Source organism: Protopterus annectens, chromosome 9.part0 (assembly GCF_019279795.1).
Source record: "Protopterus annectens isolate FY-2018-M chromosome 9.part0, PAN1.0, whole genome shotgun sequence".
NCBI classification, from domain to species: Eukaryota; Metazoa; Chordata; order Ceratodontiformes; family Protopteridae; genus Protopterus; species Protopterus annectens.
In genome coordinates this window covers 459,606,921-459,633,617 of record NC_056743.1, presented here as the reverse complement: position 1 = coordinate 459,633,617, position 26,697 = coordinate 459,606,921, and the positions used below count along the sequence as shown (strand labels likewise).

General features: G+C 41.5%; 1 protein-coding gene across 2 annotated transcripts in view; it reads left to right on the top strand.

Moving 5' to 3' along the window:
* Positions 1–24,011, top strand: part of GPAT4 (glycerol-3-phosphate acyltransferase 4) — an 845,426-nt gene extending 821,415 nt beyond the window's left edge. For both annotated transcript variants that reach the window (XM_044082998.1, XM_044082999.1), the window contains exon 13: positions 22,861–24,011. In XM_044082998.1, coding sequence (XP_043938933.1) covers positions 22,861–22,969 — 109 coding nt within the window. In that variant the 3' untranslated portion in view covers positions 22,970–24,011. The remainder of the gene's footprint in view (positions 1–22,860) is intronic.
* The last annotated feature ends 2,686 nt before the right edge of the window (positions 24,012–26,697 follow it).

The following is a 26,697-nucleotide window of genomic DNA, read 5'->3' as shown; positions in this document are numbered from 1 at the left end:
GCCATGATTTTGACACCAGGTATCCGTCTCAGTGAGACCTTTTTGGAGGATGTCTTTGTCAGCCAGAGAGTCAATTATAGCTGCTAGTTTGCAGTCGCCTGCGAACTTGGTCAGCCATAGTCCGCCTGCGCTTGCCTGTGCCTCTGAGACGTATATGCCGAATAGGAAGGGTTCCTAGGACTAAGCCCTGGGGAATGCCACTTGTAACCGGTTTAGAGTCGGACCTAGCTCCCGCAACTCTCACCATGTGGGTTCTGTCTGTGAGCCAGTTGGCAAACCCTTCTTGTGACATAGGGGTTGATGTTCAGGCTGGTGAGCTTGTCTAGAATACCAGAATGGGGAATAGTGTCAAAGGCCTTTGCAAGGTCTAGGCAGGCTTTGTGTACCACCTTCCCCTCGTCTGTAGCTGTGGTAACTGTCTCAAAGAAGTTCACCATGTTTTAAGAGGCATGATCTGCCCTTAAAGCCGAACTGGGTAGGGTCCAGAGGTTCCCAATGTCTCCGTTAAGGAGTTCCATGATGATGCACTCCATAGCCTTGCAGACCAAGATAGGCTTATAAGGCGATAGTTCCCGGGGTCTGTTGTGGCTCCACCTTTGTGGAGCGGAATAACCGCTGCTGTGCGCCACTCTATGAGTATGTAGCCTGTGGAGAGGCTGAGTTTGAACAGTGTGTTTAGGTGAGGGGTTAGTTCGTCTTTGAGCTCGTGTAGGACGCAGCCTGGGACACCGTCCGGTCCCATTGATGCTGTGTTTTTGGCTTTGGAGAGGGCTGTTTTAACCTGAGTGTCTGTGATTTCATGGGCTCTACATTCTTCTGGTATGGTTATGGGCCCTTTTGGGGGTGAGAGGGGTTGAAGTTTGCACTGAACCTGTCTGCCAGGATGTTGGCGATATCGGTCGGTACAGTGTATTTTGTGCCATTCTGCACTAACTCCGAGCAAATCTGAGCATTCCCACTTAGATTCTTGACATAGCTGAAGAATGCCTTGTGGTTATCTTTATAGTCCTTGGCAATTTTTCTTTCGAAGCTAGCCTTGGATGATTTTATGAGGGATCATAGTTTCTTGCTGATACTGATCAGGGATGTCTTCCCTTCTTGGGATTTTGCTCTTTTCTGTACTAGTTTCCTCCTCCTGTTATATAGCTTGTTTATGGCAGGGGTCCACCAGCCTGGTTTCCTTTTCTTGGAGGAGTGAGTCTTGGTTTTGGTTGGGATAGCACAATCCAAGCATTCTTGTAGGTGCCCGGAGAATGCATTAGTAAAGGATTTTGCAGCTTGGACAGCATTCTCCTTTAGCATGGGGGCTTTGAAATTTTCCACCTCGCTCTTAAGTATTGCGAAGTTTGCTTTTGAAATGTTTTTCACGGTTGTTTCCTTGACCGGGGGTGGGGGCGGATGGATATCCAGAGTGATATTTTTATGGTGAGATCTAACCATCGAGGGGTTGACCTCTGGTGTGGAACACACCGCCCATGTTGGTGATGACCAGGTCCAGTCTGTTATCACCTCTGGTGGGAGTGTTGACCAGTTGATCCAGAGCGTTTGAGTTTATAAATTCTAGGAAATGTTGGGCAAGAGAGTTAGTACTTGAGTAATTCTCCCAGTTAATGTTTGGGTAATTGAAATCACCCAATATTAGGGTCTTTGGTAGGACCTTTATGTTTCCCAGTGTTTCCAGAAACGCCGAATGGGGGTCCTGGGACATGGTGGGGTGATCTGTAGCAAGCTACAATTTGAATTACAGTTTTGCCCGTTGTTAGTTGCACGTGGATGATCTCTGAAGCATTGTGCTATGCCACTAACCTGAAGGTGTGGGTATCCTTGATGAATATGAATATGCCCCCACCTTTTGTATTTCGGTCCGGATTCTGTGGTATGAGTTGTAGCCTGGTAGTGCTGGGGTGCTCTCTGGAGCCTTAAACCAGGTTTCTGTTACTGCACATATATCGATTTTCTCCATACTGAGGAGTGCCTCGAGTGCGTGCATTTTGAGGTTTAGACTTCTGGCATTGAGTAGCATTACCCTCAGTTTTTTGTTACTTGTGCTATTTACGGTGCTGGGTTTGTCTTTTGAGCCTTGCCTAAAAAAGGCACTATGGGGGTGGCAAGAGCCTTGGCCAGTATTCAAAAGCCTAAGGGTGACAGGTGCATGCCGTCTCTAGCAAAGCAACATGGCTTGTCGAGCATGTCATCCCAGCCAGACAGACACTATCACCTTTGAATGATACTAGAAACGTAGCCAGTTGTTGAAATTGATAATTTTTTCTTTATACCATGGTATCATTCTTGGTGAGGGCAGGATGCTACTCAGGGTCAGGGTCATACCAGCTTGGGCTACATGATCCGAGAGCTCTTCCATGTCTCTTTTCATGTAGTCCAGGGAGGTATGGCTCAGGTCATTCACACCAACATGGACAATGACAGAGTCATATTTGTACTTGTTCTGGAGTGACCTGAGTGCTTGTGTTATGTGGTGGATCTTGGCACTCGACAGGCAGCTAACAGTAACCTTCTCCTTGTTCAGCCTAGTGAGTGGGACGTCCGCGTGCCTGACTATAGTCACCTGTTACTAGTGTGTTGGGTATGTTATTTTGCCTTAAGGGCTGTGATTGCGTGGCACACTGGTTTTGTGAAGTATGTGTTTCATGGTTTGTGTTGGGGGGTGGAGGTTGCTTAGATGTCTGCTTTGGAGGTCTCTCTTGCTTTTGCAGATTTTTATTTAGAGCCTCCGAGTATGTTTTCGTGTATTTATGTGTGTTTTTTGCCGGTGCTGGTTTAATGGCTCTGTGTGAGACTAGTGGTGCGATCCAAGTATTTCCTTCTCCTCTTGATTGTCTGATCCAGTCTTGGGTTGAGAGAGCTTAGCCTCCAGTTTGTCTGTATAATTGCATCTCTTGCATGTATTAGTGTTTGGTGGTAGGAGGAGAGGGTTGTCTGTGTACATGAGGCAGTTGTAACATTGCCTCAAAATGCCCAGATTCACCAGTTGGACTGGAGAGTACACCTGAAACTGCCCTTTGGACATGTCTGGATAGGTACAGTGAAATGGTTTACTGACTGGCTTGTAAGGTTGAATAGAGAGACATGTCCTTCTGTACAATATGGGGGGGGGGTCTAGTGCTAGGGTTTATAAGTGCTTGCTATGAATTTTGAGCAAGTGCCGGGCTGAGAAATGAATGGTTTGAGTACTTAAGTTGAAAGTTTGTCTAGTTCCAAGGGAAAAATTGAAGAGGAGACGCTGTGCTGCCCGGCGCACAAAACCGGGCAAATGCAGTTTTTATAGCAGAGAAATGAAAGCGAGAGAAATTAGCCCAAAATGGCCAATAAACTACTGATTTCTGGGCTGATACCACTCCTCCAGGAACAGGCTGCTCAAAGCACCCCTCTCTCACAGGTGAACAGAGAAACTTCCTTCTATCCAAGTAAGGTATGGGCAAACACAGAGACTTGTAACACAGCCCTGAATTCAACACTAACATGAAAACTGGACTATACTAGCTTAGAAAGCCGGGAAACAAGTATATTTTTTTTTTCAGAAAATAAAGCAGATACACTTAAATGCACAGAAAAGTATACTTATTGTTATATATATATCTCAGATCAGAGTTGTAGTCAGTGCCCCTAGTAATAAAGTAGGAAGAAACACAAATACAGTAAAAGTAGATGAATAAAGTGCTATTTTGTTTTCATATATAAAACAATAGAAAACGAACAAACTGATTTAAACAAGTTACCCAGTTTACCAGAAAAAAATCTCAGAACTGAGCCCTGTTCCAGCAGTCTTCAGTCAGACAAGTTCTAACTGGACACTCCTGCCACTAGGGTGCAGGGGAACCTTCTCCAAAAAAAAATTGCCTGGATCAGTGCTCAAGTTATACAAACAAAGCTAGATTCAGCAGGCCTGACTCTGGTCTGTGCTACAGCAACAAGGCGCACCAATTTTAGAAAGAAACAATTTAAATAAGCAGGTACAATAAGCCTGTGACCAGAAATTCCCAGCTCAGAAGGGCAGAATCCAGTCTCTCCTCCCACAAGAGTGCAGACCACAAACCTTCTTAATGTAGAATAACTGGCCTGAAGCCCAAGTGCTTAAACCAGAACTAATACACTTTTAGAATAGCATACACTGAGCCTTTAATCAACAATTCCCAGCTTAGAAGGATGTAAGCTACCTGTCCTGCCACAACAGTGCAGACCACAAACCTTCTTAATGTAAAACAACTGGTATGAAGCCCAAGTGCTTAAACCAATAACAGTTGCAATTTAATCAGGCTACTACCAAGCAGTAATAAATGCAGCAGAATTAATAAAATTGAGTACTTTTAAGAAGAGGCAAAAGCAAAATAAAGTAGGAGAAGGAGAAAACACAAATACAGTAAAAGCAGATGAATAAAGTGCCATTTTTTTGGGGGGGGGTATGTTAGTAAAGTGCAAGGAGAGAGGAAGGAAAAAAGAACCTAAGTGGGTTGGCCTTCTCAAATCTTCTCTCTGTATTAAGTAGAGTGAACACTAGACTTAGAATATGATCTCACTGTACTCGGTTAAGTGAGCAAATGAGATGGACCCAGGAGGAGTGTTCAAATACAGACTTACAGGAGGGGCAGGCAATTCCAGAGCCACCAACACTATAACACCAAGACAAGAACTAGGAGGGTGGGTTGGGAACTAACTGCAGAGAGAGACACAGCACACTATTCAGTGAAACAATTTGGTAACAGAAAAAATAAAATACAGTACTTTTAAAACTGCAAGTTTGCATTAAACAGAAGAATAAAACACAGTACTGCAAGTTTGCACTTAACTTCAGCTTCTAATGCAGGTGATTGTAGCCAACCAATTCACTCAGAAATTGACCATAAAATGAATTCTCAAATGTTGTGGCTAGCACTTAAAGTACAGAGGAAACCCTGTAGGCTAACAGTTAAATATCAGATAACAAAGAAGTGAGAAGACCACCACCCCCTCTTACAGCAGAGAGAGACACAGCACACTATTCAGTGAAACAATTAGGTAACAGAAAAAATGAAATACAGTACTTTTAAAACTGCAAGTTTGCACTTAGAAGAATAAAACACAGTACAGTACTGCAATTTTGCACTTAACTTCAGCTTCCAATGCCGGTGATTGTAGCCAACCAAGTCACGTACACTCGTTCTCCAATCAGGGTGTTGATGTACAGTTTGCTTTTTCTCTAAATGTGATTAATCTCCGTTTAAAAAATTAACTAGAATATATAGGCTTAAGAAAGTCATGCTATGCAGAAATAGGACCTGCAGAAACAATTAGGGGGTTCAATTTTAAATGATAAACTACTTGATTAAATTTACCTACTGTGTTATCTCCTGAGTTAGGAATCTCGTAAAATTCTTCAGCTAAGATAGAATGAGCAGCTTTTGTAGCTGTTAAACACTCCATAGTCACATTGTTCAACATAAGCTTCATATAAGGCGGACAGTTTTATCCCGAACTGTAATTTTCAGTGCACTCTCATACAGTCATGTATTTCCTACTAGCATTAGCAGCAAGTAAATAGTAGGATAACTATTTCTAAAGTAAATGCATACTATCTATTTTCCATTGCCAAGAAAAAGAACACCAGAGGGAACTTTGGCAACATATTTAAATGAAGAAGAGTGGCTTCATTAGTAAGTCAGATCGCAGCTTGCCTGTCTGCTTAAACAGTATAAAAAAAGAAAAAAGCTCATCTGTTTCTTGTCAAAACAAAATAATCATGTAGCAGCAATGTATGACCATACTGTGATAGAGTTCACCTGATCTTGGGAGATCTTCCAAAGATGTGTTTGTAACATTTTGTTTTTTTAATGGAAAGTCTTACCATTCCAGTGCTGTAAGTGGACCTTGTACAGACATTTATTAATATTACAATATGAGTGTTTCATTTCAAAGAAATTATCAAGTAGGGAGTCTGGAAGACATTCAGGAAAGCACCAAAGTCCCTCAAAAGTTAACCTTTTTTTAACAAAAAAAGGTTATACTTAGAAATATGACTTAACCAGATGTCGTAAACGTTCATAGGTTCATACTAGGCTAACTGCCCTTTTGGGCCATTTGAAGCCTAGCCAATTACCCCATGTGAGAATCAAACCCTGCACCTTGTGTCTTTAAGGTAAACACCTTAACCATTATGTCATCCTCCCACCCCAAATACAACATGCAGTCAGTTCTAATTTTTCTCTAGGCCCCGTTCATCCATAGTCATGCTTCTAGTTTCCTTTAGTCTTTTGTTTAGTACACTGTTTTATTTAAAAGTGTTATGGTGGTGCTGCGGTAGCGTTGTCGCCTCACAGTTGATGTTGCCTGTTCGATTCTCAGAGCGTCTTCTGTGTGGCGACATGCGTGAACGGGCGTTTCTTCATTGAAGGTTGTGCGTTAGGCCCGCCAAGCCAGCACGTAAAACTCTACTGCCAATCATTAGCGGACCAGAGTTCCGCTGTGGCGACCCCTAACCGGGTAAAGCCGAAAGACACAAACAAACAATACTTCAAACGGCAACATTTCAGAGTTTCAGTTGTATCAGTACTTGAATTCATAATTTTGACCTCTTGCATCTTTAGCATGCATTGTGGGTCATCATGTATTAGTGAGTGACTTGAGTGCTCAAGTCTGCTACTTTGGGTGGAAATTATGGACCTGTCTGCAGAAGCCATCACCATTCCTGACTGCCTAGATGATAGTTCATCTGGTCTGACTCTCACCCCCTACCAGTGTTTGTTAAATTTGATGCCCAAGGTAGTACATATGGGCTTGAGTCTTTTTTTAATTTCTCAAAATCTTTTGGGTTTCTAATGCTATGATGGGAATGGACCCCATTCCTAAGTCAAAGTACGATTAAAGTTCATGAAATTAGTATTATTTCAGTCTTTGATGTTAGCCAAAAGTGCTCTTCGCAGCACTCTGTGTGCTCAGTAATGACTCCTCCTGCAATTCATACAGGCTTACATGGATTGGTAACGTATCTAAATATGATTGTAGGTTCTTTTTTATAAGACCCGTTGCTCCAACTACTATTGGAACTGTCTTGGTATCTTTCTTCCACATTGCTCTCGTTTCTGCCTGCAGATCCTGATATTTTATGAGTTTGTGTCTCTCTGTATGCAAGACACTGTAGTCACTGGGTGTAGCAATTTCAGTGATCAATGCTATGTTTGTCTTCTTTTCTTGGACCCCTATATCCAGTTTTCTAGCATCTGTCTTTTGAACTTTTGGTAATGGGTGATCGTATGTGATGTAAACTTCATCATTTTCTGTGATGCTTTATGGCTTATGTTTCCAGTGTTTTTCAGCCAGTTCAATACCATAATGTTTGCACAATCCCCAGTGCAACAGTCTTGCCACATTATTATGCCTTTCAGTATACAGTCCTTCTGCCATTACTATGTTACAACCAGCAACAAGGTGTGAGACTGTTTCCATTTCAGTTGTACAAAGCCTACATTTGTGTGCTTCTCCCACATGTTCAATGGACTTTGTAAATCAGTATGTACGTAGCCCACTGTTTTGGGCTGCCAGTATTAACCTTTCATCTCTTGGTTTGAATTCGCCTCTCCTTAACCGTTCCTGCATTCGTTCCTTATCAACATGAGGTTTTTCCAGAAGTTTTCTGTACTTGCAACTATATTTATGCATTTTCCACATTTCTTGCCTTCTCATCTGGTCCTTCACCGTATATACTTTCTTTTGTTTTTGGCGCATTCAGTTGCTGTGTGGTTTTTATCTGCTTCTGGTTTGATTTCCATTCCTGCTTGATGCTGATATACTTCTGCTAAATTAAGCAGAGAAGTCATCTTAGATTTATTCTCCTCATGTTTAAAAACTTTCACTACATTTGGGTATTGTGAGGTCTTTTGAGTCCTGTAGGTGTGGGCTGATGATTTTTAAGAACACAAGGAAAATCTGCAGTGAAAAAACAGATGTGGAGGATCATATAGCATTCAGTGATGGTAAAGAATTGATGTCCTTCCATATCATTATTGCAATATTCATAACATGTGGGATCTCCTGCCAAGGACAACAAAGTGTCCAGCCAGTCTTCCACAGCCTTTACATCCTTCTACCATCATATGTCAGATGTATGGTCCATACTTAGATGCAGAGCATAAAGGTGACATGCATTTGCTCCATACTCAGAACTTCTTTCCAGCCAGTCTGAATGGTACCTTTCAACGTTGGTCTGAACTTCCTTTATCCAGCTGGTGTTTACTTAGCTGTTTGCGGATAAGTGCCCTGTTGGAGTTCCTCCTCCTTTTTTAGCACCTTTATTGAATTATCAGTTGTGACATAGGCAAACTTACATTTATATAAAAGTAATCAAACCATGTTAACAAGTTCATATTTGTAAACATTATGCATCCCATATATTGTTATATGTCATATAATCTAGGCAACATTGCATAAATTGCTCAATTTCTGCCTTCTCTTAAATCTCATTCCTCCACCAAAATATTTTTCTACATGTATTTTCCCACAATTTCCATTTATTTTTCTGTATACTTTACTCCTAACTTTTCTAAAGATCTCACTTCCTGTGCTTTTATCTCTGTTACAGTATTTACTGTAAGTATAGTTGGTTTAGATTTTGATTTCCATTTTCTAGTAATTGCTTTTTGGTAGCCACCAGAATTAAACTCAACAAGGATTTGCTTGTGTTATTTATAAGACACTTAACTGTGTAGCTGTAAAAGTAGCCCTTCAAATCAGGTAATCCTAAACCGCCTTGTTCTATTGGAAATATCAACTTATCACATTTGACTCTTGTCCTATTTCCCTCCCAAATAAAATCCTTCAACTCTTTAATAATTATCCTCAACTTTCTCTCTAGTTGATAAAAATATGCCCAACTAGTCTATAAAACTAAAGGGACTAAAAACATTGTTACTGCTTTTATCTTGCTAATCAATATTAATAGGCAAGAGCTTCCAGTTTCTCAGTTTTTGTTTTATCTTTTGTTTAGTTTCTTGTGGCACATTCTTAGCTGCCGTAACAGAATCCTTTTTAGTCCATACTCCTAAATACTTCATTTTATTATGTCCCTGTAAATATGGGTATTGTTGAACCAGTTTATATAACTTAGACTTTGTTTTATCTTCATTAATTTTATATCATGAAAAAAACCTGGAACTGTCTCAGAATGTTCCTCAACACTGAGATGTCATTTTCTGGTTCCATCAGGTACAGAATATCATCTGCAAATAAAGCCTGTATTTCTTGAACACAGTACTAGTTATATCCATGAATTTCTGAATCTAAATATAGTCCTGGTTCTAAATAAAGGTCAAATAACAATTGAGAAAGAGGACTCCATTGCCTGGTTCCATCTGTTCAGGCAAAATTTATCAGAAAGGAACCCTGCCCACTTTGATTTTTTGCCTCCAATCACTCCTATATCCTTCTAAAACCTTATTATTGTATCAGGAAATGCAAATGCTTCTATTGCCCTACTCAAAATCCAAGCTTACTCTGCCAAATACTTTCTCTGCATCAAGACCCACCAATAACGCTGGTATTTTCTTATATTCTGCTTCCCTCCAGATCATCTTTGTTCTGTTAATGTTGCCAAATGTTTGTATCCCTTCCAGAAAACCACAGTGGTCCATATCTGTCGGTTTTGGCATCACCTTTGCCATTCTTTTAGCCATTATAGACATAAACACTTTATAGCCATGGTTTAAAATTGAAACGGGCATATATGAAGCTGGATCAGAAGGGTCTTTACCATCTTTGGGTATTACAGCCACCACACCTTTTTACAACGATGTTGATGCCTCATCTCCTTTTAAAATGCTTTTAAACAAAACCTTCCAGATCTTTATCACTTACTTCCCTCCTAACTTCTAAACTTCCACCAGAATACCATGTATTCCTGGAGTCTTTCCTGCAGATTGGTTATATGTCTCAATTTTTATCTCTTCTCCTTCTGTGTTAACTGTTAGCTGTTGAGCCACATCTACCTCTAACCTTGACATATTTAAGTCTTCCGTACATATTTCCAGTTGTGCTTTTCTTGATTTCCTCACTGCTCTGCTTTATGCAAATTTTCATAAAATTTCCAAAATATCAGTAATACCTCTACAAGATCTTTTATTTTTCTTATTATAGGACTTTGTAAGTTTGCCAACAACATTTTTTACTTTCTACTTTCTGTTGCTTAAGTCTTTGTGCCAGAAGTTTTTGTGCTCTGGAGTTATCAAAAAACAGTTGCTTATTTGTGCATTAAAAGAAAAATAATTGAGTAAAAAAAAAAAAAAAAACAGTTGCTTAACTCCAGTCTTTCTAAACTTGTGCATGTTATCCAGGCACTCCCTGATTTTCTGCTTGGTACTCGGCAGTTGTCTCTCTCTTCTTGTTCTGTCAGGGTTTCCTTATTTTGAAATACTTTAACCTTTGTCAGCCCCTCTAAATAATTCCTATTACTTCCTAACCAGACCTCTTTTTTTTTTTTTTTTTTTTTAATTCTACCTTATTTTTAAACTTTACTTTTATTTGATCGATTACTTAGCTACAACTTATAGAGTAGTTTATATCTTCCCTAATAACTCTCAGATAATTTCTATTACCCATTCCTTAAATTCCTTTAATTTTAAAAGATAGGTGGGAAAGCCCCGATGTCTCATCTTTACTTCATTACCCTGCATTTTTATTTTAGTAATTATTGGCGCATTACCTGAAATAATTATTGAATGTGCATCATAGCTGTCAATTAAATGCATATGCTCTTGTGAAATATAATTTCTGTCTAGTCTAGCCCAGTTGATGTACTTTGGGGCATAATGTTTAAATTTTCTCGAGTTACTGCTACCGAGTTTGTCTTTCATACATTTCTGCAGAAATCTACCCTCTTTTGTTATATTTTCCCTTCTAGGCCCCCCAGATGCATCCTCATTGTTGAAAATCAAATTCCAGTACCCGTCCATAAGCAGTATTTTTTAAGATCTATAGTAGCAGTTTTAGATGGAATGCTAGTGTAATCCTCATCCCTTGCCAATAGCCCCTTAGTAACATACATCTGCCTTTATTATCTTTTTTTCCTTTTTTGTCACTGCTGGAGCTCGTCTAGTAATTAATTTAAGTACTCCACTTTTCCTTTGTCCCTGACACACTACAGAATATCCATTCTGAAATCCTTTCTTTATTAAATTCACATGCTTGTTTTTTTTCCCTGTGTGTCTCCTGTATCATTGCTGTTTGCACTCTGCATTTCTTAATGTAATTAAGTATTCTTTCCTTTTTGTTTATACCTCTGAGACCATTCACGTTCCAAGAAAATATGGAAAGTGTCATCATTATGGTAAGAAGTCATTATTCCCAACTATTATATATGGCAGCTTTTTAAAAATGTTTATTTTCATTTTTTTTTATACAGGCACACATTAATGTTCAGCAGGTTAATCCTTTATACAGTTTATCATCATGAGCATTTGAATCTATGTCACATTTTACAAGGCTTTTTGTTTAAAAAAACACACGCCCAGAACCCATTAACTTAATGCAAACACACAATTGTATACATTTTCAAATAATGTTCAACTGTCCTAATAGGAACATTGATGCCAAATAGACCCTAGTTAACCTGCAATTGAGGTTATCCATGATAAGACGCATGTTATTGTCTGTGCTTTTACTGCATTAATTGGCGTCTGTTCTTATTTTTTTATCTTTATTTGCCCATTGTGAAAACAATTTGCATGCTTTCAGAAATCATTATCTTTTAGCCTTGAAGTCAGTGTTCTGTTTTTATTGCCCTATTATTAGCTTGTCTCTATGGAAACACGAGAGATAAAAAAAGTTAGTCCTCTGCTACAGCCTAAAAGACAAGCTGACACATTTATTGCTAAAGGAAAACTTTTCATTATGTTCTGTGTTCTCATATTTACTTGTTTCCACTTAAATTTGTTATGAGATTAAGCCAAGAGTTTTAATCCAGGCATTCACCTTTGCAAAAGTACGAGAAAACATATCAGCTCTCATATGTATATTATGATCTGTGTACTTTTGCACCCCACTCCACCTCAACAACCCAAGATTACAGCCTATTAAGTTAATGTGCTTTTGTCTAGATTTTCTTCTGTTTTGCACTGTAATGCCTATGTTTCTTAATACCAAAAAAGGAAGAGAAGAGAATGAAAAAAGACAGTTGTTTACTTTAATAACGTTATCACATACAAGAACAACTAAAAATACCTTACTATAAAATATGGAATTTATATTGTGAAGTTTTTCATAGAAATACTGTTAAGAATAGAAGTTGTTTTACTTAGTTACCCTTTTCCTTCTTCTTCTTCCCCTCCCCTTAGAGTCCTTCCATACATTAATGACATGATGTTTAGCAGATGTTTTTCAGTTCAAGTTTAACAAAGTCAACAAAAGTCCACTCTACTCATATTCAGCTGTATTTCAGAAATGTGATCGACACTTTCCAGTTTCAAATTTATTCACCAATTTCCATGTTGCTGGACTTCTTCCTGTTTATCTCCATCTCCCAACTCTAGATTCTGGTTAAATTCCAAGGTTCCCGGATAACTCCTGTGCTTTTCTCCGTCTCTCAAGCATCTTCCTTAGGAACAGTGGGAAAAGCATCACTCCTGAAGTCTCTCCATGTGCTTTATTATGAGAGGAATAAGAAACAGAATCCCCTTCTACTTGATGGCTCATTTTTTTTGTCAGGCAAATGTTTACATTTCCTTAGTATGTTCTGGATCAAAAATGATTTTGATCCTCCAGGAAAAAAATATTCTGAAGACAGCTGAATGCAGCAGCTTGAATCTCACACTTGCCTCTTGACATTACTTGATGTGGAATAAATTTCTGCATGGTGTACTATGAATAATCATTTTACACACACTACTTTCTCCAACTTTTAATAATTTGCCCTTTTTCCACAGTTTTGTCAGGATCAACTCTTTCTGCTAGCAGGTTTGCATCCTTACTAATAAAGGTCTTGGCTGCTTTCTCACAGCCAGATTTGGAGCTTACACACGGTGTGCCCTTTCCATTAACAGTTCCTGCTGTGGAATGCAGGTCAGTTTCTTATTTGTGCTTTCATAAAATGAATACAATCTGTTTCTTCTAATTTCTTTGCTACTGCAGAAAACCTCAGATTTTCCATACATGCTCTTTCCCATAATTCTACCATTTTTTTAAACATGTTTTCTTGTGCAGTCTCATACTCAGCCAGCCTTTTCTTCATTTCAACTTCTGATTTTTGCAGTTTTGTCAGCTCATCTAAATGTCTGTTTTAAGCTTCTTACTTTTTTTTCTAGCCGTTTGTTATTTGAGCTGACTTACTCCTTCAGTGTTTCATTTATATTAATCAGCTCTGAGCACATTTGACTTTTTTCCTCTGCATTATTGGAAGTCATGTCTCACATCAAAGCTGGAGCTTGAATTGCTTTTTGCTAAACAGCTACAGGAATCTTAACAGTCAATGTTTTCTCTTCACCTTTTCTAGTTGATTTTCTTTCAGGCTCTCTTAGTTTCCGCTTTGCAGGTATTGAGGTAGTATACTCAGTAGTCAGTAACTGAATTTTATTCAACTGTCTGTTCTCAATTTCTATTTACACTGGGAGAGCAGAAGTGAAGCTGTTGATCAGTATGCACCCACCTTGGAAGTCCCTTTTTGTCTTCCTTTACTTTTGCACTTAGGGTTCATGTCATCCAGGAAAGGAAAATGTCAGTGTGTGAGGGAGACTCCCCATAAAGACCTTCAGGAGAATTGTTTATTCTGCCTAGGTGCTTCACACCAACAGACCCAGTGTACCATTTTTTAGGCTTTTTTTCCCAAAACATTTTGTAGCTGTCTGTATTTATCTTGAGAACCAGCATCTTAAACTTTTGACACAAGGTACCATGGCTGAATCTTCCTGCCCCAAGGTAAAGCTATCTCTTGGAAAGAGGACCAAGAAGTCTTGATGTGACTCGGCTGCTGTCTAGCCACCACTGGATCTCTCTCTCTCTTAAGGCAAGTGAAGACCATCCAGTGCAGACACCAATTTTTTCTGCTGTGACCCTATCGGAGGCCAGCACGGAACTGGCTTCCCACACCTCCTCTGAAGCAGTGTAAATGTCTGTAGTGGACCTTGAGGGGGAGTCCTGGCTGATAATTTCAGAAGGGCCTAGAGGGATTTCCAAGGCTGCAGTGAGGGAAGAGGTCCCTGGTACCCTTATTGAGTCTAAGGATTGCTCTGAGCCTCCTAGGTTGGTTAAAGCTGATGTCCCATTGAAAAAAAAGCAGTAAACAAAGCACATTCCTTCCTTTGTTAAGGATCCTCAGATGGAATAGCAACATTTTACTGAGGGCTTGTTCAGTGCCCTGATACCTTAAGACCAGCTCAGGGAGTTTTGCTACTGCTTCTCCGTCATGCTCTAGTCCATCCAGAAGGACTTGGGAGCATGATTCTTCAGATGGATGAGGAGGTGAATTCAGGGGATGAGACCTTGGCCTGCTCCTCACAAATCACCTCTTCTTTAGACTGTGGGTCTGAGGAAGAGGATTCCATAAGTCTTGACTCTACCTTTGATGAGTTGTCCTTTGGGGAACACAGTAGTTCACATGATGGAGCATTTTAAGTGGGAGTGCTCATGGCTCTCTAATATTCAAAAGAGGTATTATGAGCTGTTGCAGATGGAGTCTCCTAAACCTTCTGCTGCCCCCCAGTGTTGGATAGATTTGCAGCTGCTTCCGTGGCTCCTGATTACCATCCTCCAGCCCCAAAGAATCCTGACCATTCTTATATGGTGCTGGAAGGTTCACCAAACCACCACTTTATTGAACACATGCTGTGAGAACACAAATAGAACAAACGCTTTAACTGTATGACCGCGTTTTCGTCAATGCAACTTCTTCAGATGAGCATACCAACTTCTACCACCCTTTTTATATAATCCCCAATTAATCAATTAACAAAGTGTTCACGTTTAAAACTACAGTGCAACATTATTGAGTACATGAAAATAAAATGCAATAGATGAAAACACCTTCTTAAAGGGAACAGCAAGGAAGATGAACATTAACAATGTTTTATATAAACATACACTGAATTGTACAGGAGCTGAATTTTATTTTTTTGTAATTGAGACTGTACCTATTGACCCTAGAGGAGGCCCTTGGAAGACACATTTAGAATACAGAGAGTTGTACTGGCATTTGTTACTTGAAGCCAACAAGTACCCTGGCTTTAATGATATGGTCTCATTGAAGCCTGTTTTAAAACTATGGGCAGCTAAACTTTGAAAATAATGTGTAGTTTTTGTTTTTTTATAGTTTTATCTAGTAGATGGTGCTGTTTTACACTTTTTATGGAACTATACATGACATTTTCAAGACATCCGTTTTACTAACATTTTTTGATGATGATTCATTCATTTTTTTAGCTGTACTCACTGACCACGGTTTTATATGGGGTTATTTATCGTGCATTCACAACTGTGATTTTAAAGCAATTTTAAGAAGGTGTTTTCATCTATTTCATTTTATTTTCATGTACTCAATAATGTTGCACTGTAGTTTTAAACGTGAACACTTTGTTAATTGATTAATTGGGGATTATATAAAAAGGGTGGTAAAAGTTGGTATGCTCATCTGAATAAGTTGCATCGACAAAAACGCAGTCATACAGCTAAAGCGTTTGTTCTGTTTGTGTTCTCACAGCGTGTGTTCAATAAAATGGTGGTTTTTAATCAGGTGAACCTTCCAGTGCCTTATTTTTTGGTTATTGGTACGAATTTAGGCACTTTCTTCACTTTTTTCATTCTTATATGTTGCCCGAGGCCTTTAAGTATCTCTACAAGTGTCCTCCTTTTGACCCTGCTGCAGTCTCTCTCTCTCTCTCTCTTGTCAAGCCTTTCAGGCTTTTGCCCTCTTCCAGACTCCTTCCTTCTCACAAAGGCAGTCGGGCTGTGGAGAGGCTGGGGTAAAAAAGTGTACACTTCTGCCACTCTGGCCTTCAGTGCTATTAATTATCAAACACTTATGATCGTGTATGTTTTTGCTCTTTTGTCATAGCTTTTGGGGGGGGGGGGGTTCTGACCTTCCTGACTCTGAATGGAAGACTGCTGCTGCTGCTCTGTCCTTATTGTATTCTACTTCTCGGGTTACCCTTCATTCCAGCAAGTGTAGTTATGATGCAGCTGATGCATCTTCTAGAACTGCTTCTGGTTCAGTTATGAGGAAATACACTTGGCTTCACCTCCAGGCTGTACCTGATGATATTAAGGGCAGGCTATTAGATACTTCTTTGGAGAATCAAAATCTCTTTGCTACAGCAGACTTTTGTAGACTTTACAAGACAAAAAGTAAAGCGATGCAGGATCTTTAAAAAAAAAAAATTTTTCTCTCACATACCCAAATTTCAGAGAAACCATCCTTCTAAGTCTGCCTTTGTGTATAGGCAACCTCATCAGCCTTCTAAGGAGAAGAGTATTCTTAAGCATATTTTCACTAATAAACCCACCCAAAAGCTCCCCTTTTCAGGACAAATCTACCTCCACCTGATATATTTTCTCCCCTTCACCTTGACCAGGTTTCCCTGTCTCTCAGGCTGTCCTTGCATTTCCCAGTTTGGCAACAGACACCTTCAGACTCTTGGGTTCTGTCCATTATCTGTCACAGTTATTTCATGGCATGGAAATTCCTTCCCCCCTTGTCAGGTCTTCCTCACGCTCCTCCAGAACAACTTCCTCATTTTTCAGGAGTTCAGCGAATCCATCAAAGTGGGCATCAGGGGCTGCGAAAGCGCCTCACTGAGTACCGTCGAACGGGTGACTAGCTTAATGGAAGCGTCGTCGGCAGTTTTGGACCTGTGCGGTCTGTCTCTGTCTTTATCCGTACGTTTTTTCAGAAGATCTGTAGTCGAATGGCTTACCAAAGCCATTTTGGAGTACGGACATAGAGAACCAAAATATTTAGCTACAATAAGGGCCTGACGAATAGTTTGGGCATTGAACAAAGCACAAAACAGACAGCGAGGTACGTCGTGGTCTGAGCCTAAACAGGTGAAGCAGTAAGAATGGAAATCTCGGTGTGGTATTTACTTTCCACAGACGAGACAATTGTTAACTTTTTCTGACATCAGTCAGAGCAAGAAAAAAGGATCTCCAATGGGGTACATAGCTTTAGAAGACTTCAGGATGATTCTGTTTTGGAAATGAAAACTCTGGTAGCAGCAGACCGGCGCTGGTGTGAGCTGAGACCTGTTCGGAGTCTGGTATGCCGGGAGACTCTTCTTTGACTATGGAATCTGTGGATGTCTCTACCTTGGAGGGGTCCGGAGCCACTGTGCAGGCACCGGCTTCTGAGGAAGTTCTTCGCATTACCGATATTCAACACAAACCGACGACTTCTTTCATGTCTTCATTTTTTTCTAAAACTGCTGAGTTCTAAGGCCAAGAGTACGAGCTACGCCTACAAATCCGACTACCTAAACTCAAGCGCCGGCTTCCTTGCCACAGTCTCAGATGCTTAAAATGGCAGAAGACCTGATCTTGCTGATTAGGGGAAGCCAGCCTTGCCCTGCTAAAGGAAAAAGAGACTTATCCTCAGCAGCTTCATCTGACCAAGAGTCCGACAACTCTGAGGTTTCTGAATATGAATATGAAGACTTGCCTTATCTCCCTATGAGGATTCAGATGCAGAGGAATCCATTCCTTCAGCCTCCCCTCCAGAGGATTTTTCTTTTGGTAAAACCCTACACACATTGAGAGAGCATTTCCACTGTGAATGCCAGGATTATCCTCAGTCCAGAAAGAGGCTCAGGGAATTTTTAAGCTTACCACAGCACAGACCCTTAGCTATCCCTCCTGTTCTGGATGTTGTGGATGATGTCTTTATGGAATGTAGTCTAACTTCTGATACTTTACGCCTTGCTCCAAGGAAACCTGACAGGTACTATATAGTCCCTGACTCTCACAAATTTCTCTTCAAAAATCCTACTGCTCTCTCAAGGACCTAAAGGAATAAAAGCTACTACAGCTAAGAATCCCACCCCTTCAGACAGGGATTCCTGAGCTTTTGACAGATGCGGTAAAAAAGTATACACCTCTGAACTCTTGCCATTAGAGCATTGAATTGTCAGTTCCACATGCTGAAATACCAGCAACATACTATGGAACTTGTTAAGCAAAAATTATCTACCTTTCCTGACTGTGCAGAAAGTAAAGAATTACAGGAGCTTATGCATTCTGTAAGCCAAGTCAGCAAGCATACCCTGCAATGTGGGTTTGACACCCTAGAAGCATCTTGCAGGGCAGCAGTCATGGGTTCTGTACTTAGAAGGTATACCTGGCTTAAGGAGCAGACCTTGCCACGTCATGTCAAATCAAAAATTATTGGACGCTCCTCTGAACAAAGACAATCTGTTTGGCACCAAAGCAGAAAAGGTCTTAAAAAAGATGGAAGAAAAGGCTAAGTCTGTACAGACAATCAAAGATTTTTTGCAAGTGCAGCCTCCAAGCCCCCTCAAGGCCATCTCAAACTAGACCCCAGGGGAAAGACCCCCCCCCATATTACAGTCTCAGGGTGTGCAGAGACCTAAGCTTTGGAGTACCCCCACTTCTAAAACAGGGAGTGCTATGCCACCCCCTTACGGAAAAAATTCACAATGACTTCTCAATTCCACTCATCACCTCTGCCCAATTGCTCATGTCCCTAGGAGGAAAACTTGTCCACCATGCAAAAAAATGGACCTCCATCACCAACGACCGATGGGTCCTCAACATAGTATCCCAGGGGTACAAATTGTATTTCCACATGCTGCCAACCCCAAAAGAGTTCCCAGACCTTCCTCCAAAAAAGTGGGCAGAGGCACAAAACCAAGTTCAGTCCCTGCTCTCCATAAGGGCAATTCAGCCTGTTTCTGCAGAACAGATAGGCCAAGGTTTTTATTCCAGACTTTTCCTGGTACCCAGAAAAGAGGGCACTTGGCGCCCAATCTTAGATCTATCCACTCTAAACACCTTCCTGGTGGTAACAAAATTCAAAATGCTCACCTTTCAGCAGCTTCTCCCTATTGCTGTCCAAAGATGCCTGGTTAGCCACCCTAGACCTAAAGGAGGCCTATCTGCACATCTCAATCAGGGACTCCTGCAGGAAAATCTACTTTTCAGGGCAGGGTCTATGCATGATCAGTTCTCTGCACTTCACTTTTGCTTATCCACTGCTACCAGAGTTTTCACAAAATGCCTGGCTCCAGCCATTGCCTATTGCAGACAGAGAAATATTCAAATTTACCCTTACTTGGACGATTGCATGATTCAGGCAGACAGTCAGGAAAAGCTGTTGCAGCACCTGACATTTGTAAAGGACCTTCTAACCTCCCTGGGGTACACTATCAACAAAAATAAATCTAAACTAGTCCCCAGCTTGGACACAGCATCCCAGATGGCATTCCTTACACCAGAGAAACAAGCCTGTCTGACAGGCTACTTCACTCAAATGGCCACCAGCACCCAGCTATTTGTAAGGAAAATCCTGCAGGCTCTAGGGTTCATGGCCTCCTGCATTCTACTAATTCCATATGCCAGACTGCATATGAAGAAACTTCAGTGATACTTAAAAAGTCTTTGGTGCCAACATTCTCAGGACCTGGAAACTATCGTACCTATAATACCTTGTCTAAGGAAATCATTTCTTTGGTGGGCAGCAGCATGCAACCACAACAAGGGACTTCCCTTTACACAACCCCTCGCCATCCAGACCGTAACCACAGATGCATCAGACTATGCCTGGGGTGGACATCTGGATGGCAGGTGCATTCAGGGCCATTGGAGCCCAAATAAAATTAATCTACACATAAACCAAAAAGAGATGCTAGCTGTTTAGCACCCTCTGACATCTTTCAGATCCTTACTCTCACTGGGACCCCTTCTAATAAAAACCGACAACACCACAGTGAAACAAGCAGGGGGGGGGGACCCACTCTTACCCACTGTGCAGGCTAGCCATAACCATGCGGAACATGGCCTCAGCCATGCATATTCACCTGCAAGCTCAATTTCTGCCAGGCAAACAAAACTCTCTGGCGGACAACTTAAGCAGAAATCTCCTGGACCCACATGGGTGTCATTTAGACCACAATACCTTCAGCCTTCTGACCCAGAAATGGGGTACCCCGAAGGTGGACCTATTTGCCTCCCCCTACAACCACCAACTCAACAAATTCTGCACCCGGGTACCTCACAGCAAGGCCTGGAAAGTGGATGCCCTATCCTTCCACTGGGCAAACCTCTCATTCTATGCATTTCCCCCTGTGCCTCTTCTTACAAGAGTACTGTTCAAGATAAGGCAGGAAAGACCAAGGGCAATCCTGATTGCCCCAGACTGGCCACACCAACACTGGTACCCACTACTGCGCAGTCTGTCACCGATGCCACCATGGCACCTACCTCAAATCCCAACATTCCTGACTCAGCAGGAGGGACAGATCTTGCATCCGCAATTGCAGACCCTGAACCTTGCAGCCTGGCTTATTCCTTGAATTCTCATCCAGTGCCCAGCCTAAGCAAGCAGGTAGTGGATGCCATACATGAAGCCAAACGACCCATTACAAGGAAATCCTATGCTGATAAGTGGAAAAGGTATTGTTCCTGGATTCACTCTAAAGGAGCGGATACAGCACAACCCCCATTACCTCTCATCCTGGATTACCTAGCAGACCTACTCCACAGAGGCCTCTCCTTCTCCTCCATTAAGATCCATGCCTCTGCCTTCTCTGCTCATTGCAGCACTGTGCCACCTCTATTCTATCGCCCTCTCATCAAGCAGTTACTGAGAGGGGCTAACAACTTAAGGCCACCAAGAAGAGCCCCCACCCCTGCTTGGGACCTTAATTTTGTGTTGGAAAAGCTCACCCCCCCCCCTTTGAGCCTGCAGCATCAGCAGAGTTAAAATTCCTCTCTTGGAAAACAGCCTTGCTTCTGGCCATCACTTCAGCTAGAAGAGTGTCTGAGCTACAGGCACTTATGGCTGTGGAGCCCTTCATTATTTTTCATGCTGACAGGGTCTCCCTCAGGGCTAACCCTATCTTTATGCCTAAAGTGTTGTCCTGTGTGGCTCTCAACCAATCTATCCATTTGGCCATCTTTTTCCCTAATCCTCAAAATAAAGAGGAAAGGATCCTGCACTCCTTAGATGTGCACAGACAGTTCAGATTCTACCTGGATAGGACTAAGCCCTTCAGGAAATCTGACCAGTTACTAGTCAGCTTTGTACCAGTGGCAGAGGGCAAGGCCATATCAAAACAGACCATTTCAAAATGGATAGCACACTGTATCCATTTCTCTTCCAAACACCATGGAAAGCCACCCCCTCAGGGGGTCAGAACACATTCCACTAGGGCAACATCAACCTCTACAGCCTTTCTCAGAGGAGTCCCTACCAGGGACATTCTGGAAACTGCTACTTGGCGTTCTGTCCCTACCTTCACCAAGCATTACAACCCACCTATCTTTTCCAAATCCAGGGCGGGCTTTGCAACAGCAGTCCTGCAGGACATACTAGCCAGCCCCAACTCTTCTTGATTGCCTCCACCCATTCTTCAGCTTTGGGAATCAACCCAAGTGTGATGACTGCAACAGTGAAACACGAAGAACATAGTACAGTTGTGTACACTTACCATAAATGTAGATGTTCGAGTGTATTCACTGTTGCAGTCCTGGTTTCCCACCCTGCAGCCCCCTTGTCTCTCTATCTCTCTCTCCTTCTCTATCTCTCTTACTCACCCCTTACAAGGCTGTTGGTATTTACTTTTTAGGTGGTGTTTTTCCACCATAACTGAGCTCCCTATTTGGGGGCTCCTGACATTTGGGGCAAGAAAAACTGATGCAATGGTGTCGGCTGTCTGATTGTATACCACTGACAACCTGACGTCAGTCCTGAAGAGACAGCAACTGATGCAGACTTACTAAGCCTCTGGTATTCGGGCCGACTGCTGGCTACCCTGGCAGGATAACCAAAGTGTGATGACTGCAACAGTGAATACACTCGAACATCTACATTTATGGTAAGTGTACACAACTGTACTTTTCCTTCTGCTTGAACATGTGGTTAATTTATGATAGCATGCATTTTCTTGGGACTTGTTGCTTAATTAAGTCACATGTTGCAGGTAGCCTCCCATGGCCTTGTAAAACTGCAACATGCACAGAGCTAATACTATTTTTAGAGCAGCTCAGAATTTATAATATGCTGTGTTGACAACATTTGCAGATTAAGGACTTTTTACAATTTTTTGGCCTGTATTTCATGCACTTTTTGTTGACCAATAAGTATTACTTCTCCCTTTCAGTGCATTCACTACCCTTTTTCCCCATTATTGGAGGATGCTGGGGAAGGAGAGGCTGGAACAGGGAACTTCACATTTGCATTTGGTGAAGTTAGGAGACGTTTTTAATACTTGTATAATTTTGTCTGCATTGGCCAGGAAATGCTATGCCGTGCTGAGCCCAGTGAAGGTTTATATTTCTGCCCACTTGTTGCAGTCTGCTAGAGTGTATCCACTCCTTGGGTCCAGGCTGCCAAATCTTACATTATATTGGCTGCATTTCCAAGCCTTTCTACCAGGGAGTGCAAAACAGTAAGGCCAGTGCTGTTTTCCCAAGATCAGCAAACAAGCATCAGCTGCTGATGCCCACCCCTCACCATCTGGCTACCCTGATGCCGGGGCCACCACTGAAACCCAGGTCATCTAGGTCGTGGTTGGGGGGGGGGTCCATCTCTTTGCACCAGGGAACTGGCTTGATAATGACATTATTAGACATGAAAGTAGATACACTAGTCTTGACCATTTTACAGGATGTGTAATTTGTAGAAACTGGAGAATAAACTGTTTGCTGTGGTGTATTTTTCAGGGATGGTGGCTTGAAACGTGAAAAGGTGAAAGAGACATTCAAAGAAGAACAGCAGAAGCTGTACAGTATGATGATCAGTGGTAGTCAAAGCGATCGAAGCCGTTCCTGAGACCGTGTTGATTGCAGTTTGTACTTCACCTTGGTGAATGAAACAACAAAGCATGGCAGGAGAAGAGAGAAGACTACAAAATCTCCAGAGAGCTGCCGAATATTATACTGGTGTTAGGGTCGGTAGGGCAGTTTTCAGTGAATAAAACCCTGGAGGATTTTAAGACTTAATGCTGACCTTGTTACAGATTTTCCTTTGGGAGGGAGGCTGTTATAATGGATTGGATCCAATCCAAAATAATGACTGTATTTAACGAAAGATTAGAAATAACTCTCTTTGGAGATGTTTTAATTACTGGTCAAACAGGAAAAGATTAGGACCTTTTCAAGTTCACTGCGCAATTTAATTTTAAGGGGACAGACTGAACATGCTTCTCCCACTGTCTTCAGCCTTTTCAGGTTTGAGTGATGCATTTCCACAGCAAGACCTCTGTTTGAGGAACTGCACGCCGTTTAAAATCTGAGATCACAAGAAAAAGCACTGTCTGTGGATTAAAATGACATTTGTTGGTATATAACTGAAGGTGGAGGTCTGGGCTTCTGTTGGCCCGAATCAGTTGTGGTATAAAAATTCCAGCTTTCAGGTAATGAAAGCCAGTCCCGGTCATGCTGTCTTGTTTGTCTGATGGGCGTCTATAGCTGGTCACGGATAACATCTTGGATAACCACATTATGCAAACATAGGGATGCATTGAGCTACCATATTACTGTTTACCAATGAAGTAATCCAGTATCAAAAAGTTAAACAGTTACAAAAAATAAGCAAAAAACGTCTACAAAATGGACCTTTAACTCAAGCCACTTGTGAACTTTCCCTTACCATGGGGTGCCTGTCAGAGCAATATTTGAAGTAGTGCATGTTCTCTTTTGTGTTCATTGTTATTTTATGTAGTGTTCGCATGTGATTTTTCATTTCTGTATTGACGCACAAGTGCAGCAGCTGCACTGGGTTTTTCTGGGGGTGGGGTGGGGAGGATCAGTCATTTGGCTTAGTCCTAAAATGGATTCAAAAGTGTTCAATAAACTTTGTCATCCTTTTCCTATCTGTTTCACTCTTTTTTTTCTGGAATTTTATGAAACTTTTGAGATTACATAATCATTCTTCAGTACACAGGTTAACAAATGTTAGTTGTTAGCTCATTTTGAATGGGCTGTTCTGTCCTGGCTTTTAGGAGGAAATTGGAGTTTTCACAGAAGTGGAAAGGACCCAGTTTTTTATGTACCTAACTCTTACCTCCTTTAGCAACTGGCAGATCCATAATGCTGTGATTCTAAATTACAATGATTACAAATTACAGTTGAGCATTCCTACTATTCATACCCCAGGCTTGAGTACATTGCAGTCATTTGCTGGAGCAAACCTTCCTTTCCTTTTAACCAAGTCTGTCAGCTGGTCACACACCTGGTGGGTGCGCACTCTCCATAGCAGTACCCTTAACCCCATCCCTCAAGGTAATCACGCTATACACCAAGGAGACAGTCTGTGCTGTTTCATCACAAAACTAGTTGGCAATTCTAATTTGCAACTGCTGGGTTGTGGGTTTACCTATATTCTCTCTCTATTGCTTTCGTTCTTTCAGGGAATGTCTTTAGCTTTAGCAGACAGGCAGAAGGCATTTTTGATGTACTGGTGATATTCTTAAAACTGTAGAAATGTAACCTGTCTTTCGGCTTTTCCCGGTTAGGGGTCACCACAGCGGAACTCCGGTCCGCTAATGATTATTGTCAGTGAATTTTTACAGTGTCGAGTTGCCAGCCCAATCTTCAAAGAAGGCACACCCACACACGCTCGCACCTGCTTGCATGTCTTTAGATTTACTCGACCGTGGGGAGGACATGCAGACTCCGCACAGAAGGTGCTCCAGCCAAGAATCGAACCAGAGAACCTCAAGGAATGTAAAACAAAAAAAATCATTAGTGAGTCACCTCCAGGACCTTTTTATGTACATGCTTAAGCCACAGGCTTGTGTGGCTTCTTTAAAGGTAATGTGTTGGAATTGCAGTGAACACCACAACAAGAAACTGGTAGCATGCCTCCAAAGCAAGACTGTTGGAGAAAACAAACTACTTTTTTATGAAAAGCAGCAGTGATTTCATTAGGTGTCAAAAAAAAGTGGAACTGTTTTCAATTTGGAGATTACGTATGCTTTCTGATCAAGTGGATTTGGCGAGTAAGTTACAGTTGGGTTTTTTGGTGCTGATTAATTCTCTTAGCAGAAACTCAATAGCAGAAACTTGCAGAGGCAGTGAGACAAGTTCATACTGTTCAGGTGCAGCTGACTGAACGTCGAAGCATCATATGGTTGTACTTAGACTAGTAGCTGGTGATTGGACTACACATGGTAAAGACAGATGACTCCTTTATAATGGGGAAGTTTTTGACTTTAGGCTTGCTGCAATCGATGGATATATTACTATAAAAGTAACTTTAGACATTGAACTAAATTGTGAATCAGAAAACCATTCACTCTCAGCGGCAGCAATGTGAAAGATTGTCAGTGGTTTCACACACCTTCACAGTACATTACCACACTGCTTCTTCGTCTTGGGATAACCAGGCAAAACAGGGAATGACTGCAGACAAATTCTACTCACTTCTGCACCCGGATATCAGAGAAATTACCTGACAAAGACCATCTGCTTTATTCACAGAGAACCTAGGCCTTCTGTGAAACACAAGAAAGCACCTAGGAAAAGATTCCAAGACCGTCCTGAAATGGACTTCAGATCTGGTAGGTCTCCCTTCACAGATAAGTCAGCATTCACTCTCCACCCTTCATCTTTGCTCTCTTGATCTTACCCTTCCCATGTCCAAAAGGCTCTTGTCATCCATAAACTGGAAACATGAAAACAAGTGGGTACTTTCCGTTATTCAGCAAGGCTACAGAATGTCCTGGAAGGAACTTCCTCCTTTCAAAGGCATTCCACCTTCTCCCCACAACCACTTACACATTTTTCCATCCGTCCTCCAATATTTACTCTCCCAAACCGCAATAGAACTTGTTCCCCCTCACTTTGTAGGAAAGGAGTTCTATTCCAGGCTGTTCCTGACACGGAAGGGCAGTGAAGACCCATCCTGGATCTTTCTCAGCTCAACACCTTCCTCAAGGTCCCCACTTTCAAAATGTTGTCGCTTCAGACCCTACTTTTATCCTTCCCCAAGCTTTCGTAGTATCTTTGGACCTGAGGGATGTGTACCAGCTTATTCCCATACACCTGTCTTGCAAGAAATTTCTGAGATTCTGTTGGGTTATTCACACTTTGAGTTCCCTTTTTTGCCCTTCAGGCATTCTAATGCTGGCAGAGTTTTCAGAAATTGCCTGGCTCTGCTTATAGCCTTTTGTAAAACACAGGGGATGCAAATATTTACTTACCTTTTAGATTTTGCCAAAAATGATTTCAGCTAAACTTTTTCTTTGGATTTGCTGTCATCGGAACTACCATTGATTTGTCAACATGAATCCATTTTGTCTTACCTGTGTGACCTCATGAAAGGCAGTTTGGCATATTCATCTATCAAAGCACATCTTTCAGCTGTTTGTCTGTCTGTGTCTTAACTCTGATTTGATGTTCAGACTTGAGGTCATGGATTCCGTAAAAGGAGTGTTGCACTTACATCCTCCAAGAAAACCAATGCCTTCACCTTATATGCTGGAAAAGCTTACTGTACCTCCCCTTGAACCAGCAGCTTCTTCCACTCTCAAGTTCTGCACTTGAAAGTCCATTTTG